Below are 19,241 nucleotides of genomic sequence, written 5' to 3'. Positions count from 1 at the left end.
GTGTATCAACACGCTCCCTCTCCTCCCTCCTGCCACCATCCCTCCATGTGACAGAGCAGAAGGTCAAAGTTTAGAGAGACATCAGCCCACCAAACATAACCTCATTTGTTCATCACTGACATGTAACAATTGCTCATAGGTGCCGTTTGGCATCAACCTCTGACCGTTTGAGTGAGTCAGCGTGATTACATTGTATGTGTGTGTGTCTATGTGTGTGGTGCCTACCATCTGAGTCAATGCTGTTGAGCGCCGTAGGGGGGATGATGGAGACTTTGCACTGACCTAGAGGACACTTGCGGGGGTACAGGTCCATACAGGCTGTGTGCACCTTGAAAAACAACAGAATACAATGTAAACGTTTGTGGACGATTCAATCTTTTCTCTCATATAGCTGTACATCTACAATGACATCAATTTCCCTTTGGTTATGGTTTTTTCAAAGAAACACACTGATCATCACTGCTTCATTGCCATTGATGGTGACCTGAAGGTGATGGAGTGTCTGTTCAGCCTACCCTCTATAATCTAGGTGTTTTAATGGGTCAGGCCTTGAGTCCTGACCAACATGTAAATTACTTGGTTTGCTCCTGTTTCTACCAGCTGAGAAATATTGCTAAACTCAGGCCCATTCTGACAAGAGCTCAGTTGGAGATGATTGTGTTTTATTTCCTCCCATCTTGATTACTGTAACTCTCTCTTCACCTGTCTTAGCAAGACTTCCATAAACCAATTAAAAGTGGTCTAAAATGCTGCTGCTAAACTTCTGTTGTCAAGCTTCTGACCAAGCCTGCCAAAAGGTCTCATGTTATACCAATCTTTAAGTCTTTACACTGGCTGCCCATCAAATTCAGAATCCAATTCAAGATCTTTGTAATCACATTTAGAGCCTTGCATGGTCAGGAACCTGCCTGCATTCAAGAGCTCCTGCAGCCACATTTTCACCCGTGTCTGTTTGTTGGTTTGTCAGCAGAATTACACCATAACTACTGAATGGATTACCACAAAACTTGGATGGAGGATGGGTCTTGGCCCAGAGTAGACCCAATTAACTTTAAGTGAGGCTCCGCATAAAGGGACGAATGCTGGAATATTTCTCACTGGCTTTAACATCGTGAGATAGGGCGTTTTTCTACATTTTCGTTCCTTTCTCAGGGAATAATAGATGAATGAAGAATGGAATCCGATTGAGGAAATAAGTTGTTGGAAAGGCTGCTGGTGTAGACCTGTAACATCTATCTGTTTATTGCTGCTTGTCTGGTCACTCACCTATCCCTTTCTCTCAAAGCCAGAGCTGACTGATCAGCTTTTTTCTATAGTGTGAAACCTATTAATAATGCCAATGTAATTCAACAGGTGCAAGCAGTTATACGCATTTATAATTATCCATATGTCACAGATGTCTTACCATAGCTTTGCACCAGAGGCAGCGCCAATCCTGCAGTCTCAGTACGCTGCCACACGTCTTATCACACACGGCACACTTGGCACTGACCGGCAGGTTACCTTCCAACCACTGGTGAGGCATGGCAATCTGTAGTTTGAAAACAAGCATAGTTTAAGAATTGGGAAATACTTTACGTTGTCTACTTTTATAATTTCTTCTCACTTTTATTGATTGCCAAATCTCTTCTTCTTATGGACAACCCATACAAGTCAGTGTATCAGGATATTTCTAAGAATTTTCTTTTTTCCTTCCTTCATGAAAAGTCTGCATTCATTTTAATCATCACAGATAACAGAGGTGACAAATTCCTAAAGGTATAGTAACCTGGTCAAGTCAAGGCAACTTTATTCCTACCGCTCAATATGACAAATCACACATTTGCTTCAGGGAGCTTTAGAAGCCCCTTAAATCCTTGATAGGATGTTTTACAATTATTGGTATCGGTGGAACTGGGCTCTGATAATGTCTGATGGCTCAGAGTGTTGGGTGTGGTCGGGATCCGATACAAGTGCAAAAGTTGCATTTCTGGAGATAATACAGAAATGCTCTGTTTTCTCCATCTATCATATTAGGCTTCTCAACTGGAATTACTGACTGTTGGTGTGACATTTTTCCCTCGGATGACCAATAACAATAATAATAATAACAATAATAATAATAATTTAATCTGTATAGCACTATTCTAAAAACAATGTTGACAAAGTGCTTTAAATGCAGAAAAGCAGCAACATACATATACAGGCCAACAAGGAAAGATACAAAAAAAACAGATCAAAGCTTTAAATACAACTGTGTGTTGAACAATTTTAAAATACGAATTAAAGGAAATACAGAAAACTGCCAAAACAGCAATGCATAGGTAGCAATTCACATACATAAAGATATGTATTTGTGGGCCACAGGTGAAAAACAAACACCTGATATATTGTAATTTAAAGGTACAAAATGGAACTAGGATCCCAAGTTTCTTTAATTGGCTGACTTCTTGCACAAACTGTAACTCTGGCCTTTGGGCTTAGAAAGAAAAATAATTCATATTTAGGGATTGTACATATTTAAAGAGCATTTTTACCATCTACAAAATAAAACAAACATTTTTTAAAAAACAAACTTTTACAGCTGGAAACATTTGGTGGGCAAAATTCAATCTAATAACAGGCCAACTTTGGCCTGCTGACCCCACTTTGAACAGCCCTGGGCTCTGGACTTTTTCCTGCTCCAAAGCATCGTTATTACGGAATATGTCGACCTCTAATTTACAGCATGCAAAAACCTAATGCATTACAAACATGAATGCCTTTCAATTAAGAATGAATGAATGAATAAAAGTTGAGACACAAACTTACCCCATCCTCATCCTCAATAATATCCTTCCCTATGGAAGCCAGGGTTGTCCATTTACAGTTGTTAGTGGCTCTGACAGCACAGCGTTTATGGGCTTTGAATTTGCACACTGAAAAAAGCAGTCAACACACATATCAGTCTGATGATTATTTGCACCTTTAACAGCAGTTAATCAGAAGAGAAAGATCTTCACTGACTGATTGTTTTTTTCTATCTAAACAAACTAAATAATCAACCTCTCTTTGTTTCCATGACTGAATAAACTGAATAAACAAACTGACCTTAAAGGACAACAGAGTTTATACTGTTTTACTTTGTTTATATGTGGCGGACCCTGCCACCTTTCTAGCTTCAAACAGTGTTCTGGGACCTTATTTTCCTCTGAGAACAGCTTGTTTATTCAATTATGGAAAAAAATTATATTTCTGAGTTTGTATTATTAACTCATTAATATCGTAAATATTAACATTCTGAGTTTTAATTTAATCTCCAAAACTACACAGTGCCCCTTTAAAGATTACAACTTAAAAAATTGTGTGTAAGTACATAGCAATGATAAAATCGTGATTATAAATTAATTTCTAATGGTGTGATGGGAGTGACTGAGAAAATGTAACAAGTCAATTTATAAAGTTTTTTTTTTTTTTTTTACACTTTTTTTCTGAAACACTGGACACTGATACATGACTCAGAGACAGACACACAAAGTACAGTGTTCTAATGGTTCAGGCCCTAATGAGATGTCAGTGGGCGTAATTGCTAACCTCCCTAAGCCTGTTCTGCACTTAGATATCTGACAGAAGCAAAGCATGAGGAATTAGCTCCACTCAATCCATTTATCTGTAACCAGCACCAGGAAGTCTAAGAAAGACCTAAACCATGAACAAGCTGATCCAGCTCCATAGTCAAAGCTACCTGCTGTATGGTTTGGATTACTGTGTTAAAACCAGTAATGTACAGCCTCTGGTGCTCATAATGTACGTATATGTGTGTGTTTCTGTAGTACTGGTCAGTCACTTTGCTCTCTGCAAAGGTGACCAGGTGAAAGGAAATGCCTGTTACATGTGATCAGTCCACCTTTAATCCTCAGCAGCTCATCCCAGTGCCTAAACACATTAGCAGAGCAAGCAAATAAGGTCTAAGCAGACCACATGATCAATACTGAATGTTTTTCCTTCCACTCATTCATCAGCACCACTCAGCATCCTTTATAACAACTGACTGAACCTGTGGTGGTAGTTTTGACCTCATTCCAGTTTACAATAAAGTTGAGTAGACCAGAAGAAGTATTCACACATTTCTAAAATGTTGAACGGAATCCGAAAAATGTAACAAGATTTTCTTATCTCCAAATATATTTAAGTTTGAAAAAATGTTCTGTTTCCAGATAACAAAGAGCAACTTATGACAGAATTGCTGCCTAGTTATCCGTCCATACGCCAGTCTATGCCAAAAATTACAGTTTTTTTATAGGAACACTTATAGAAACATTAATATTGTCTTATTCACACTTGACCTAACACAGCCTCTGAAGTTCATCAACACGCATGTAATCTTTTGGTTTAATCCGGACAAAAACTCAAGTGTAGGAACAATAAATTGTGGGATTACAGAGGGTAATGGGACGACTATTTCTTGGCTAGTTGCACTGACTTACTGAACTATATTACCCTCGCAAAACCATAACCTGTTTTTGTTAATTTTGTTCTTTGTACAGAATAAACAAAGGAGCTACCTAATGTTAATTTAGAGAGCTTTAGAGGTGCTTGTAGGGAGGTTTTACTGCAGCCCGACCAATGTATCGGTAGGCAGATATTCGCCTATTACAGATATATTGCATGGGTGTATATGCTGCACAATGTGATTTTTTTTTTTTGTTAAATATCCTACCTCCATTACATATATATGTGTGATATGAGAGATATGAGAGTGGTATCTATCTTTTCATCTGTCAACATAAAAGCAGATACTTGCGAAAATGCTTAACTATTCCTTCAAAATGGCTGAAGTAACAATACGTGTTTATTTTCACCAAAGATACTCAGATATAAACAGAGACCCTGTACATCAGTTTCTAAAACTTTAACACCCGTCCTGTCATATTCAAGCTAAGGCTCACACAATACGTATGAGAAGCTAGCCACGGTAATAGCAGGAGAAGCAGTTACACAAATCTGAATCAGAAAAATGTCATGTAAATATAGCATGAATGTTTCCTGTAAGGATCGGCAGATGGAGAGAGCTCTCGCCATTTTTTTCCATTAAGGATGAGACATTTTACTTGTAGTCACCACACCCTTGCTCATACACACACACACACACACACAAGTCAGTAGACAGTCTACACAGATATACAAACTAAGTCAAAGTCATATCCGGGAGCAACAATTGATATTTCAATCTAGCTTACCGCTAAAAGCTGTTAGAGAGCATTAGCAGAACATTAAGAGAATTCAGAGGACATGATACCACTGCCTGTTAATGGCCAGGGTACCCTGAGCATTCACAAACCAAACTGGAGGAAAACACTGTGTGTAGGCCTATGTGTGTTTGTGTGAGGGTGAAATAGAGACAGAAAGGCAGAAGAGTCTGTGTATGTTTGTGGCGAGGTAGCACAAATCAATCCCCAGCGACCATCCTGCGCAGGAAATCGAAGGGAAATTTAAGCTGCGCTGATTGCTGAGAAACTGTTTGGCTGGCTGCTCTCGACTTTTAATAGAGACACTCTCTTCTGTCTGTTTTTTCTATCTCTCTTTCTCACATACTTTTTTCCCTTGTCATGGCCAGTCATCCCCTTATCACTGTCTCTTATTCGCTGGAGTCAGACATCAGTAGGCTCCTATTGGACTGTACCAAATAACTTCTGTACTCAATGTGGACCTACAGCTTAATCTGAGTGATGTATATTAATATTAAATGTGAAAAAAATAAACATTTAAAAAGTTTGTCACCTCCAACATAATATTATGATTATTGCCCCGGATGAAACTCTGCAATCACAATTGCATCTGCCTATTGTTTGCTAAAGGTTTGTATATATGTGTAGCAACTAGTTCATGTGATCTCTTGTTATCTAAACCTATTTAGATGCTGCTGTAATGACTTGGTCTCTTATCTCTCCATGTCTTTTATTTTGCCTTCTGCTCTGGATATGAGAGGGTCCCATTGTAGAGAATAATAAGCATGGAGAGGCTCTTATTGGCCTCACACGTACACACTAAACCAGGCACACATGTACTGTATGCACATGCATGCACGGAGGGATGAACACACTCACAGGGGAACATTCGCAAAATTAGAACGAGAGAATATGCAGATGGTGCTCATTAAGGTCTGCTGCCTGTCACTGACATCCTATACCAGCTAAACGAAAGCAGAAAATAGTGTCTGCCTCCCATGTCGACCCCCTTCCCCTTAACACCTCACTCCACTGTTCTTTCACAGATGAGGTGAGAAGATGTAGCGTCATTCACAGGATCCATTAATAGTTTTTTTTCCCTGTCGTGGGTACATGGAGGGACGTGAAATGCTAAAATAATATTCAAATAGCTTGAGTCAATGCTTATCTAACACACAGCATGACATAAAAGCATATGGATACAGACTGACATATATTCCTAAGTCTGTGCAGTGCTAATAGTTAAAGTTGCTAAAGTTCACCACTAGGTTTATCACTCCCTCGACTCCACGCTTCCAGTTTGATGGTCATCCCACTCAACAACCCAAAGCATTTGACTCTGGTATTAACAATCTGCTCCACTTGGACAGACAGGCAAGAATTTTCTCACTTCAATGACTCACAAGTCCTTAAACAACATAGTCATATACCTTCCCATAGTACATATAGAGCGCCAACTCCCAGGCTTGCTGTGCCAAATGACTGGCTGCAATGCTACAGTATGTCTGATGTTTAAACAGAGAGTAGGAGGTCCATCTCTGAGCCAGTAATGAGGTATGGAAATGAGTGAGAGCTGCTTCAAAAGGCCATGGATGGAAAGGGTGTTATGTAAGAAAACACGGTCTGTATACTTGTCCAAAAACAAATTAGCAACTGGGCATTCCTATGTTTGACAGAATGTGTAGTGTTATTGTGTGCTACCTACCTTCACAGGAGAGGCCGTGTGACGTGACCCCAGACAAGCTATCTTTACAGACGTTGCAAAAGGTGGGCCGTGCATGGGAGCAGGCGTACCAGTTGTGCATCCCTGAGAAATGTTCCACATTAAACTGTGCTGTCTGACAAAGGAGAGGTTAAAACAGGTTGGCAGCACTGGGATGATAGTCACAGAAAAGCAAGAATAAAATATAACATTTGACATATGAATGACTGCATATTACTTCAACTGACAGTTTTCATTCTATTTACAAGGAGCTCAGTTGTTTCATGTTGTAATTTGTAAGAAATGGCCAGAATTCAAAGGTAACAAACTGCTCACTTTACTACTCTTTGCTTTAGCTATCTTTGGCTATAGCAACTAGCTCCCATTAGCAAGCAGCTCAGTTAGCCAGGGCTTATTGGACTGCCTCCACCACTACCTCGGATGACGTGAGGAGTCACAACCAACCTTGGCTGCCTCTCAGTGAACAAGGCTGGACACCAGGCTGGGACTTAACACAGACTGATCTGAGATCTACAGATGCCAGTTTCAAGACAGTGAATACAGTACTGAGGTGATTTACAGCAGCTCTGACCATGACTATGACACCATGGATGAGAAGACAGAGCAGCCTGGGACAGGAGAGGTATGAAGGCGCAGAGGAGCATAGAGGGATCAGCCACAGGCGAAAATGGCCTGTAGAGCTAATGCATTCTGTTAAAGTAGGACAGGACTGGCCGGGGCTAGCTGGTTAGCATGCTAACTTCAGTAAATATCTCTGCAACACAGTACATAAACGTCTTTGACGAAACGTCAACACTGTTGTTTCTTCACGCTCTGTTGATAATGTTAGGTCATTTTTGAGTGTTTTAAGCAAAAATTCTGGCCATATCCTACAAATCGCTCCTTTAACATGAAAAATAAAAATATACAGAAAAGATCATGCAAAACATTTGTCCACCTGTTTCCAGCAGTAGACTCTAACCAACACCTTTTGATATTAAGTTAATTGATTCCTTGGGTATTAGCTTGCCATGATAACAATTCTCTTTCCCCCTGAGGTCAGGTTTTCCTGCTCTAAAGGAGTCTCATGAGGACACCTAGGAAACTGCCTGGCACAAGGGAAGAAGACAGCCGGACAAACATCAGGACTCTACTAGCTGACAGTCATTAGTGTGCTCTGCTTTATAAAAGAGACACCTGGTCAGGAAAATTAGATGCTTCTGTACACATTAGTGTATGGAGGGAGCCCACTGTGGAGCACAAGCTAATGTGAGTACTGTACACGTGTGGGCGTTGCGTCTGCAGCAGTTGGCGTAGCCCTGGATACAGTTTGTGTTTCATAAGTACAATTGTAACAGGTGCTAATGAAATTGGGATGCTCAGATTCTTACAGTGCTAAATCTGAGAACGCAGTAATTAAAAATGCTGTTGTGTTGACATCTTGGCAGGGGTGCGTGCGTGTTCTTGTGTGCACGTGTGTACCCAATGGTGTGTGAGTTCTGGGGGAGCTGCTGCATTGCAGTGCAGTAAAGAGGTGAGGGATGGGGTCTTATATAAGATTTCCCTCCCAAATCAAAGCCATTAAAATGCAGTACTGCTTTCTTCCTGCATTCCCCTTCTCCCTGCGCTGGCCGCAACCCATCACTGTCAACACAGAGCTCAGATTTATACTCTTTGTGCATCTTTCGCTGACAGCGGAATATTCTAAACAGGTACCAACGTTTTGATGAAAAAAAATGGTGACAGTCATACTGTTGGCCAGTTTTCTACATTTTTCCAGAAACACTGTTTTGGATAATAAAGAGGAGCATTAAACCGAGTGTTGTTAGAAGACACTGGACAGCGGACACAATCACTCCCTGTTTATCGGTGAGTCATAAGGGGTAAAAGACTCGGGCTGCTGCGGAATCAGACAAGTGCTTTGTGACAGCCAACATGTGCCTTTTCTTGTGTGTGTGAGTATCAATGTACACAACACCTAGTTTTAACACAGGTTACACTGTATGTGTGTGTGTGTGTGTGTGTCTTCTCTACTGTATCTCTAGCTGTAGAGTTGGGCACCTGTGACTGCACATGTTCATCCATGTGTGTGCTTGTGTGTTGCAAACTTGTTCATTTCTGTTGTGTTGCCACACAACATGCAACTCTTATTCCCATTTCACTTTACACACCTATCTGGGCTCATCACTAATCTGTGTATACTTTTTCTGTAATAACCAAAACACACTCACAGGATACATTCACTTGTAAGAACATCCTCAGGTAGGAATATTCATAACAACATCGCTCTAAAACAGGACACGCCTGAACACAGATCTACTGTTCCTTTAGCACTATCCCTTAACACACTCTCCTCGATCTCTTCAAACTCATATGGATCTGTCTAGATGTTGATTTGGTATGGGATTCTTACCTCGTAGTGCTCTCTGGATTGGACGGACTTCAGCGAACTGATCCAGTCCTCCATCTCTTTCCTGTTCTCGGCACAGAGGATGAGCCTGCGGAACGGAGTGATCACCTGGAGGGAGAGTGAGTGAGTGAGACCGATACTGTAGCTAAAAAGAAAGAGAGAAATGTTTTTGGTGTTTTCCTCTTCAGCCTGCGGTGCCACTGAGAAAAGAGAGAGTGGTCCGCTCTGTCTTTAAGGGAGGAGAAGGATGAGAAGCCCCCTCCCTCTTTCTTTCTTTCTCACTCTCTCTCTCTCTCTTTCTCATTAACTCTAGCTCACTCATCCTCTAACACCTTCTAGTTAGTCTTTTCCTTCGCTCAAGCGTTTTTTCCTCTCAGCCCTCTCTTTCTCTCGCTCTTAGCTCTTCATGTTGCTTTGAGGCAGATATATGCTGACAGGCGAAGCGCCTCAGTAAAGGCTAAGAGCTTCTCTCCCCCACTGCCTCCCCCTCTCTTGTCCTCTCTCTGTGTGTGAGTGTGTATGTGTGTTTAAAGGATAGTCTCCCAGTAGATAACCCTACAGACATACAGCACCCTTTCAACACCCCATCACTTATTGATGCTCCCTCATCTCTTCTTTCTCCCCATCTCTGTCTCTCTCACCATGTCCTTATGTTAACGCTATTCACCTCAGAGAGAGAAGTGAGGCACACACACACACACACACTCCCACACACTGTAGGCAATATCACACTAATAAATATTCATGTACTAGCAGTAATGCTGATGTTTCTTTCCCTTCTTGAGGAATGCCATTTATGATTAATTATAGTCTTACACAGGTTACCAAGCACAGATGTCCTCTTTTTAATGTCCTTTGTATTTGAAGAAGACTGACACAGCTTCTTGTTGTTGTATAATTTAAGTGGATTGTCTCATCAGACAACATATCATTACTGCGCTAAAATTGAAAAAATCTAACTGATTTTAACACTGTGCAGGATATTTCTGAAACCCACCAAATATGCACTTTTGTCAATGGAGTCAGGCTTTGTGTCACTGCAACTTTTCAATTTTGTGGGACTTTTCTAAACCACTGACGTGGTCAGCTGCAGCCCAGCTAATTCAGATCTGATGCAGGCCTGTTAACCATCCTGGAAGAGTGAAAAGCAACAGAGTTCTGAACTTATGTGTGAATTCGGCAAACTTGTTCATTTCTGTTGTCATTTTCAGCTGTAACTGTAATGTTTAAAGATATATAGTATAACACAGTGGTATGAACTATCCAACATTTCTACTGTGCTTATTCTCTGTACTGTGTTGCTTTGCTAGCACCTTTGATATACCCAAAAACGACATCTTGGACTAACTGCTAGTTTAGGGTAAACTGAAGCTGCCATTTTCTTCAGTTTGGGGCCCAACGGGTAAATTAGGACTCCAATTTTACGTTAGTGAAAGTGTTGTTATTAATGAGATACGAAACCATCAAACATGAATTTAAGGTGAATTACATGTATATACTTTGAAATAACATTATGAAAAAAATAGAATTAAGTTGTATGCGAAGGGGGTTTTCTACCCAGACATTGTGATTTGGTCTTTATGTGAGGAAATAATATCGTAATGTTATCAGCTCATCAATAAGATCAGTGACAGAATTTAAGAAAACCTCATGGAGTCGTAAAAAATCCTCTTTATTTTTCTTTTTTGGGGGGATTTTTGATCATTTTGGAAACTTTTTTCAGTGAATAATAAGCTATCTCTCTTTAATATGTACACTGTAAAATCTGACAATGTGACTCTTCTTAAAACAGTTGAGGAAACCAATTACTTCAAAATTACCAAGTAAAGTAGATTAATAATTTTAAGTTGTTAAAACTTTTTAGCTCGCACATGTTATATTGAATGGTCTGCTTTATTTGGAGTTTTTTTTAAGTAAAGCCAACATTTAAAATTTTACAGTGTAATTAGTTGGCTGCTTCAATTCTACTTCAATATACACTAGACTGGACCTGCTGTGGCCTGTTAAAGGTACACATAGAAAAATGTATTCAGGCAAAAGGACAAAGGAACCAGAAAAGTACAGGCTTCTGCACTGCTGCTCTGTTGTCTGGTATTGTAGAGCTAAATAGTTCAATATTCCTTACTGCCATCACTGAAGTGTTTTCATTTTCTGAAATATGACAGAGGACAGACAAAGTCATTACACTGACTGCTTCTCTCTTGCTCAATGTTTCAACTTGACTCTACATTTCTAATCAATTCTCCCATATCTTGCATCTCTAATACAAACTGCATGAACGTAAAACATACAGAACCTCAATGTGACCCTAAACATAGACAAAACAACAGTGAGGACAGTGTAGTAGTAGGGTGATGGTAATACATCCCCCCCTTTTTTACAGCATGTACCTATTACAGTACTTTACAAGATGAGGAATTCTTTATTTTTATGAATGCAAATAATAAAAAAAACTTTGGAGCGTGATGAATCTCCCATTCTCTGGTCTGTTTATTGTCAGTATCACTTCGTGCTGTACAGTTATTTGTGTTTCTTATTCTCTTACAAAGTGCTCATTGATTATTTGACTGACCATTTCAGACCAACTATTCACTGTTATTTGAAGCCATATATTCAGCAGATATGAGGTTCCTTCTATTCTTCAATTACACCCATTTTTGCAATAATTGGATAAATGTATGACTGTGCAATCCACACATCCTGTAGATTAAACACACATCCACTGGTAAAAAAAAAAAAAAATATATATATACATCCCTCCCTTATTCTGTCCATGGGCCTATTTAGATCAGCAGCAACTGAGGCTTTTACAAGGTTACACATCACTGTGGGTGTACATATGTGCATTGTGTGTCATGGGCATGACTGTTAATCACGTCGGGGTATTTAAGATAATTTTCTTTTCAATCTGTTTGAAGGTTAACCATCAGGTTTGCAGACAAAGTTCTAGTAAAACAGATGACAAATCTACATTATTAACAGAGTGTATATAATATAGGTTTCTAGTTGGGTTGGCTTTTGTCCTCTTTGCCCTTTCTATCATTTACAGTGTGTCCATTCATGCATTCATGCTTAAAGTAACATGAAGCAGCAAGATAGTCATTTTCAGTAGAAACCTGTTACATAAAGGGGCACCAGTGTCAGAGGTGCAAAAAGGCCAAGAGGAAGAAAGTGGTTTGACGACTGCAAGTTGAGAAAACGTGGTAAAACCTGGACGCAGTAGCCTACAACACAGAACATAAAAAGTATTTGACTACCCCATCGTAAATTCATGCATCTGTATTTGTGAATGCACATACGACTTATCTGAGAGGACATATAATTGCCAAACTGTCCATGGATCATAATCTTAGATGAGGCAGATCTACAGTATTTTAGCAATTCTACTGATCTGTTGGGTGGAGGATGGGTTTCAGCCAAGAATGGACCTCATTTACTTTTGGTGTGGATCTGGATAAAGAATGGATCCAGGAATTATTTACTCACTTTCTTTAACATTGTGAGATAAGGTGTTTTTCAACATTTTCATTAATTTCCAAAGCTAGCGGATATCTATATGTTTTATTTGATATTGGGTTAGGCTTGATTGAATTAAAGGGGACTATTGGGCTCTACTGAGTGCCTATCTATTTTTTTTTTTTTTGCCATATATTGTTAAATAGTAGCACACTGTGTCTGTTGATGTGATCTAAATGGTTAAAAAAGGCATTTTTAATTTCTGCTCGACTTCAACATTGCTGCTATTCTTATCAACCTTTTATTCTTCCACACACAATGGAGATATGGAGGTATGCACTCTACCGGGTGCCATTGTAGTTTGTTTTTTTAAAATCTTGTTTTTTTTACTCAATCAAGTTCTTACTATTATAGACCTCGGATCACAATCTGGTTATGTCTGAGTACTGAACAGCACGTCCAAGACAAAAAGACTCAATAAAAATAATCTCATATCTCTGTTTAATATGCTTGTGTGTTCTTATTGTCCTTTCCTTGACATCCATTTATATTTTAAGCTAATTACATAAGCATTCCTCCTCTTTTAAACTCCCAAATTGATGAACCAGAGAGAAAGTTACCTCAGATGCTTGAGTGTGTGTGTTTGCAGTACACATTTACATGTAACTCTCAACCAATCAGCCATTTACAATCCTTCCACATGTACAACAAGAGTACATCTGTTCTACTCCCTCTTTCTTTCTTTCTTTCTTTCTTTCTTTCTTTCTTTTGCTTTTCTCTCCTCAGAGAATTGTATGTTTTTCTCAGCTGTTAATCACAATATAGGTTTTTACCTGGAGCTGCAAGGATTAGTGTGTGTGTGTGTATGTGTGTGTGTGTGTGTGTGCATGTCCACGTGTGCATTGTTGGTTATGTGCATGCACATGGGCAAATTGATCCCTTTGGACATAGATCATCCTGTCTCTCTGCTGGTGTACTGTGTCCATGTGTGTGTGTCTATGTATGTGTGTATCTTGTGTCTGGAATGGGGTAGTGATAAGATTGGTTGCCAGGGGAAACAGAAACGGCTGTTTCCAAAAATGGCTCAAGGCACCCCTCAAGTGTGGAAAACCTCTCTTGATGACTGACCTTCAGAGCTTAATAAATCAAATATGTGTGTGTGTTTTGGTGTAATGACAAGTGACAAGACATGGCTCTATGATCAGCATTTATAACTTTGACTGATGAGAACATGTAATCACAAGCCTCATTAGTTGTTATTGAGGCAACCACCAAGGATGAACCTGTCACTGTTTACACACAGATCCACACAGATCCTGTATCCAATGGGACCTGCAGCACAATAGCAGAGGAGGTAGAACAGAACTGTCACAGCTGCTCACTTCCTCCAACACACATGCACATGCTGGCTCAGTTATTGTCTGCAGCTTTGTGTAAACAGTTGATATTAACTACAAAACAAATCAGAGCGCTGATGTACCGCGGATGCAAGTGCACAATTCAATGCCAATCTGAATTTCCTTGAGATTCATTTCATGGATTTAAAGTGGACAGTAATAAGCGAGCCAATCCAATAACAGTGAGTGAGTCAGTGAGAGAGGCGGTGTGTCCCTGCAGAGTCTGTAATGAGTTTAGGGTGTGGGTTGGGCTGAGCGCTCCCTCACGTGGACCTCAAGGTGCTCCCTCTCCGCACTACAGCAACACTGCCTCATTGTGTATTCACACCAAGGAAACAACGGCATCGACAACACAATGCATTCACAAACTTACATGTACCATACATTTTCACAGCTCTGAGTCAATGCATACCCTGTCATGAAAAATGCATGCACACAGATACGTGCCTATCCACATGGAGCACAGTTGTTTCATTTCTAGTTTGTTCACTATATTATTGTCTTAAAAACATCTTTTATTCCTATGTAACAATGTATATCTTTAAATACACCCATTTTGGGAAAAAAAACAAGTCTATAGTGTGCAATGCACTGGAGAAAAGGAGTGAAAGTGAAATGATTCCCTTCTTTAACTAGTGTTATTTAGTTCTAGCTGGTGGGTCGTTGGTCCCTCCTCTGTGAAAACACAGGCATAAACATTACGCACGCTGAGCAGACATCTGCAGAGCTCCTACATGAATGAACATAAAGCCGCTAAACATCTTAGCACTGGAGCATGAGTCAATCATCTGTTCAAACCATCCAATCAAATAGCACCAACCTGCACAGAGGACGCCAGCAGCATCACTTATCACCAGAGGGACGACCGACACACAGACAGACAGATGACAATAGGAGACCAGACAGACAGACACACAGACGGAGACTGGTAATTACACTGAACAGTCAGAGTAGTGCCCTGCAACGCATCCTCTGCAGTGGTCTTTCTCTCTCAGTCGTGATCACACAACCTGTCTGATGAAGCCCGGTCTCCCCCTGTCGGTGTGCGTGACTCTGTCTGCATTGAGGCATTACAGATTTGCATGTGTGAGAATGTGCTGCATGCAGGTGAGCTCTCATTCAGCACGACACATTACCTTTAGTTTTATGTTTCACTGCTCAGCCACGTCTGTCCTGCCTTCGTTTCCTCTCCACTCTCCCTCTTTTCCTCCACATCCATCTTTCCTCTCCCGCTTCTCAATGCTTACTCGTACCTCGACTTCACTCTACCCTTCTCTCTCTTTCTCTTTTCCCCGGGAGAATGTGAGCGAGTGCAGTTTGCTCCGTGGTGACATCACTCCAGGATTTCCTCTACTGCACTACCTTGCTGTGTCTTTTCCTTCGCCATCTTAAACTGCTCTGCACTCATTCCCCCCAAGCCCCTTATACCTCTGTGGTCTGTAAACAGATTTCTCACCTGTATATTGTGCTTACTTCCCTTTTCTAAACTGTTTCTCCCTTTAGGTCCTTTCTCCCTTTCCTTCTTCTCACCATGTTAGTGGGATGCTGATGCTCATGCAGACATGTTAAGCTCATCTTCAAACCTTAATCTCAACATACACACACAGTCACAACTGTACACACATGCTGCACACAAATGCAGCAGGCACATGTCATCTTATTTCTGAATATGGCAGACATTAAGCTATCCCAGGCACTCAGTGAAGCGTTTCAAGGCGTTGCTAAAAATAGCCATGTGCTCTCCTCTGGGCGCTGCTCTCCTGCCTACTTCCCCCTCCTTCTTGTTTCTTATTATAGCAACACCCGGGGAGAGGAGAGACATTTATAGAAAGGACGGGGCACTACTAGCTCTTTCACTGTCTGTTTTCATCCTCGCTGCTCATAATACTCATCTTCATCTCCCTTCACCTCCCACACACACTCATCCAGCTCAGTTGCTCATTCTTCTCTCGAACAAGCATCCATTGACAGCAGCATCACTTGTTTTCTCCCACTAGATGTGCCATGACGTGCAGCGTGTGACAAAAAATGACCAGTAATGCTGGGAAATATTAAAATATCAACTGAATATAACTACGACTGACGTCTTCAGGGGTACAATATGCTGGGTGAATCATTATCCTTAAAGGGTACATCCTGTTTTCTTGTAAATCCTGATGGATCTCCAGCTGAATGCATACAGACTGTGAATGTTGTCCACTGTGGCTGAATGCATTCTAGCAGTCTAGTGTTTATCAAAAAACACACGTACCTGCTGTAAATATATAATAAGTGAGAATCATTTGGAGAACTATGAAATTTCATTTAACTTTGTCAGGTTACGTAAAATCACCCCAGTGACTTTAGTGCTGATGTCGGAATCCAGTCAAAGTTGGAGGTCGTAATTTCCGAGATGACATTTCCAAATTCCGACCTCTAGTGCTCCAGGTGCGCGACGCCAAAAATTAACAAAAAACTAGCAAGTGTTCACACAACTGATCCCTCAGCAGTGCAGCCTTCTTGTAGATATGAACAACAGAGAGGAGGGAAACTGATGCCATAATACATTATATTTTACAACACATTCTATACTGAGAGGAAACAAATACTTCGTTTCACTAGCCTAATACAAATGCTGTAGTCCACAAATACATCCTACCCAGATATTGCCAAATAGGTGCTTTTGCTTTTTGCTTTGAAAACAAATCCTTCGCCATCACTTTGTCAACTCTCTTTACTCTCAAGGAGAAATTTTGATGATGTTCATCCGAGGAATAGTTCAACATTTTGGAAAATGCACTTTAATAAATACAGATTTGCTTTTCTACCAAGAATTAATTGAGAAGATCAATATCAGTGCCATATTTGTCTTTAAAAATGAAGCTAAATTTATGATGATTTTTATATAACTCACTCATTAAAATATATTAAAGCTTTAAGTTCAGGATTATAAAGGGTGCAGCTACTTTGAGTTGCAGCTAGCTGTCTTGTCAACCACCAGGTCCACCCATATCTTTGCCCATTTTTGGATTGGCTGGGAGTTAGGTGGAGTCAGGCACATTGGGCTTCACAATGGTTCTTCAGAAATGGGGTTAGGGTGACGTCACTGAGATTATATCCATATTTTATGCAGTTATACATGGCTTCAGGCTGTAGTTTCATACTAAACAGACAGACATGGGACTGGTATTGATCTTTTGATCTAACTCCCCCTTCCCTAGAAAGGAAATAGCCATATTCCCCGAAATATTGAAACATTCCTTTAAGATGAAACCAGAACACTAATCCATGACTTCCACCGTCCACTGTCTCATTTTTAAACATCCCTCTGGCCAACAAATCTTTTAAGGAAATCAAGACACCATTTCCATTGGTTCAAAAACTCAACTGAAACATACAACAATAAAGAAAGTCTCATCTTCATAAGGACAATGAATCGAATGTGAATTATCATAGCATTAGACTGCAGCGATATGTGAATCTACAGTAGATTGCATACCAGACATTTATGCATTTCTACACACCGTGACACACTCAGCGTCACTGCCCAACACGTGCCTCGGCCTGTGAGCTCCTTACTGACACCCTATGTGTTTGTGTTTGTATGTGTGTGTGAGTGTGTCTGCGTGCTAAGACTGCAAGATGTACTCACCGTGAAACTGTTGTTGACATTCTTTGTGCTGGACTCTGCAACACTGGCATCTGATAGGTCCACCTCGTCAAAGATAAGGGACTGCAGAAATAAGGAGGTGTGGGGAGAGAGAAAAGAAGGAAGTCCCAAGAGGAGAACAGAGAGATAGAGGGCACAGAGGAGAACAAGACAATGAGACTTTGAACAATAATTTCAACATTGGGTTTAACTTAGCTTCCTGTAACTTATACTAGAGTAAAGCAAAGCAGGCCTAAAATGAACAGGTAAACCTTATCAATACAAAATGGAAACTACTGCAAGAGTCATGACAGACATGAAAGAGCAGCATTTAAAAAGACGAACATTATGATCCTGATATCAAATGCATAACCCACAATGTTGCATCTATTCTTGGTCTATTATTAGAAGCTACAAGCTAAAGATAAAACATGATCTTCCAGATATATCTCAAAGCTGGAAAATGGCCCTAAGTAAGAATGACCTATCTGCTGTAACTTACTGAGAATGAGACAATGTAAAGGGAAGCTCGAGGAACTGCAGGGTTTAGTAAAACCAAAGGGAACAGCAGATGTGCATTCCGCTCAGCTTTTGCCGAGGGTCAGACCCAAGCATGTCATGGAAGGCATTTCATTATGCTTAAACAAATCTAAACTTGGTAGACGATTTGGTAGGTTATTTTTATGATATGGAAAATAAAACTTGCCTAATAAGAAGCACTGTCATCCTGTAAGACATGTCATTAACCCCATCATACCTAAATCATTTCAACTCATTAATCCTGTTATTTCTGACTGGTCTGATGAAATGAAGCTAAATCAAAATATCAACTTATGCCTTTAATATATATTTTTTACGTCCACTACAATAAAAGTCATGACCAAGATATCATAAAATTATTATTTAATAGTTGTTTTTAACCATCTAGTGTTAAATGCACTCCTTGTAGGTCTATTATTTTAATGTTTTTACACAAATTGTCCTTTTAGATATTTTCTCCATATTTATTTTTTATGTATTTTATAGGTAATTTAAGGCTGATTTGGATTCTGATATCAGATAAACAGACTCTCCTGATACCTGCAGAGCATGTATGCATGCTGCTCATGTTTGTTATTAGACCAAACATCTGAGTTGAGACAAAACATAATACTTGAATAGATTCAAAATTTTGGAGGTTGACTCAAATGAATCATGGAAGGAACCAGCCTGATGCTCAGACTCAACTGACATTTGCTTTTACTTCATTATTTGAAACGCGGAAAATTCACAGTTCTCAAATCAGAACTGTGGTCAGTAATTCAGATGTCTGTGACCAGGCAAGCGAAGAAACCTCTCCACTGTGTCTGTTCTTCGGTGAAGTCAGTGAGAAACTATGCATTACATGCATTTAAACGTGATGTTTTATATCTCGCCTTGGATTCTCCTCAAATGTTTCAATTTAATTTTAAATTGAAAGATT

The 19,241-nt window shown here is 40.0% G+C and overlaps 1 protein-coding gene across 1 annotated transcript in view; it reads right to left on the bottom strand.

Annotated features, from left to right (window-relative positions):
- dgkh (diacylglycerol kinase, eta) overlaps positions 1–19,241 on the bottom strand; it is a 65,768-nt gene that overhangs the window by 29,186 nt on the left and 17,341 nt on the right. Inside the window, exons 4-9 of the mRNA XM_073474356.1 lie at positions 17,783–17,863; positions 9,302–9,406; positions 6,892–7,024; positions 2,791–2,897; positions 1,406–1,531; positions 226–328 (exon numbers count right to left, since the gene is read on the bottom strand). Coding sequence (XP_073330457.1) covers positions 226–328; positions 1,406–1,531; positions 2,791–2,897; positions 6,892–7,024; positions 9,302–9,406; positions 17,783–17,863 — 655 coding nt within the window. The remainder of the gene's footprint in view (positions 1–225; positions 329–1,405; positions 1,532–2,790; positions 2,898–6,891; positions 7,025–9,301; positions 9,407–17,782; positions 17,864–19,241) is intronic.

Source organism: Pagrus major, chromosome 9 (genome assembly GCF_040436345.1).
Source record: "Pagrus major chromosome 9, Pma_NU_1.0".
Classification (NCBI taxonomy): domain Eukaryota; kingdom Metazoa; phylum Chordata; class Actinopteri; order Spariformes; family Sparidae; genus Pagrus; species Pagrus major.
Note: the sequence above shows the minus strand (reverse complement) of the source record. Positions and strands in the feature narration are given on the sequence as shown.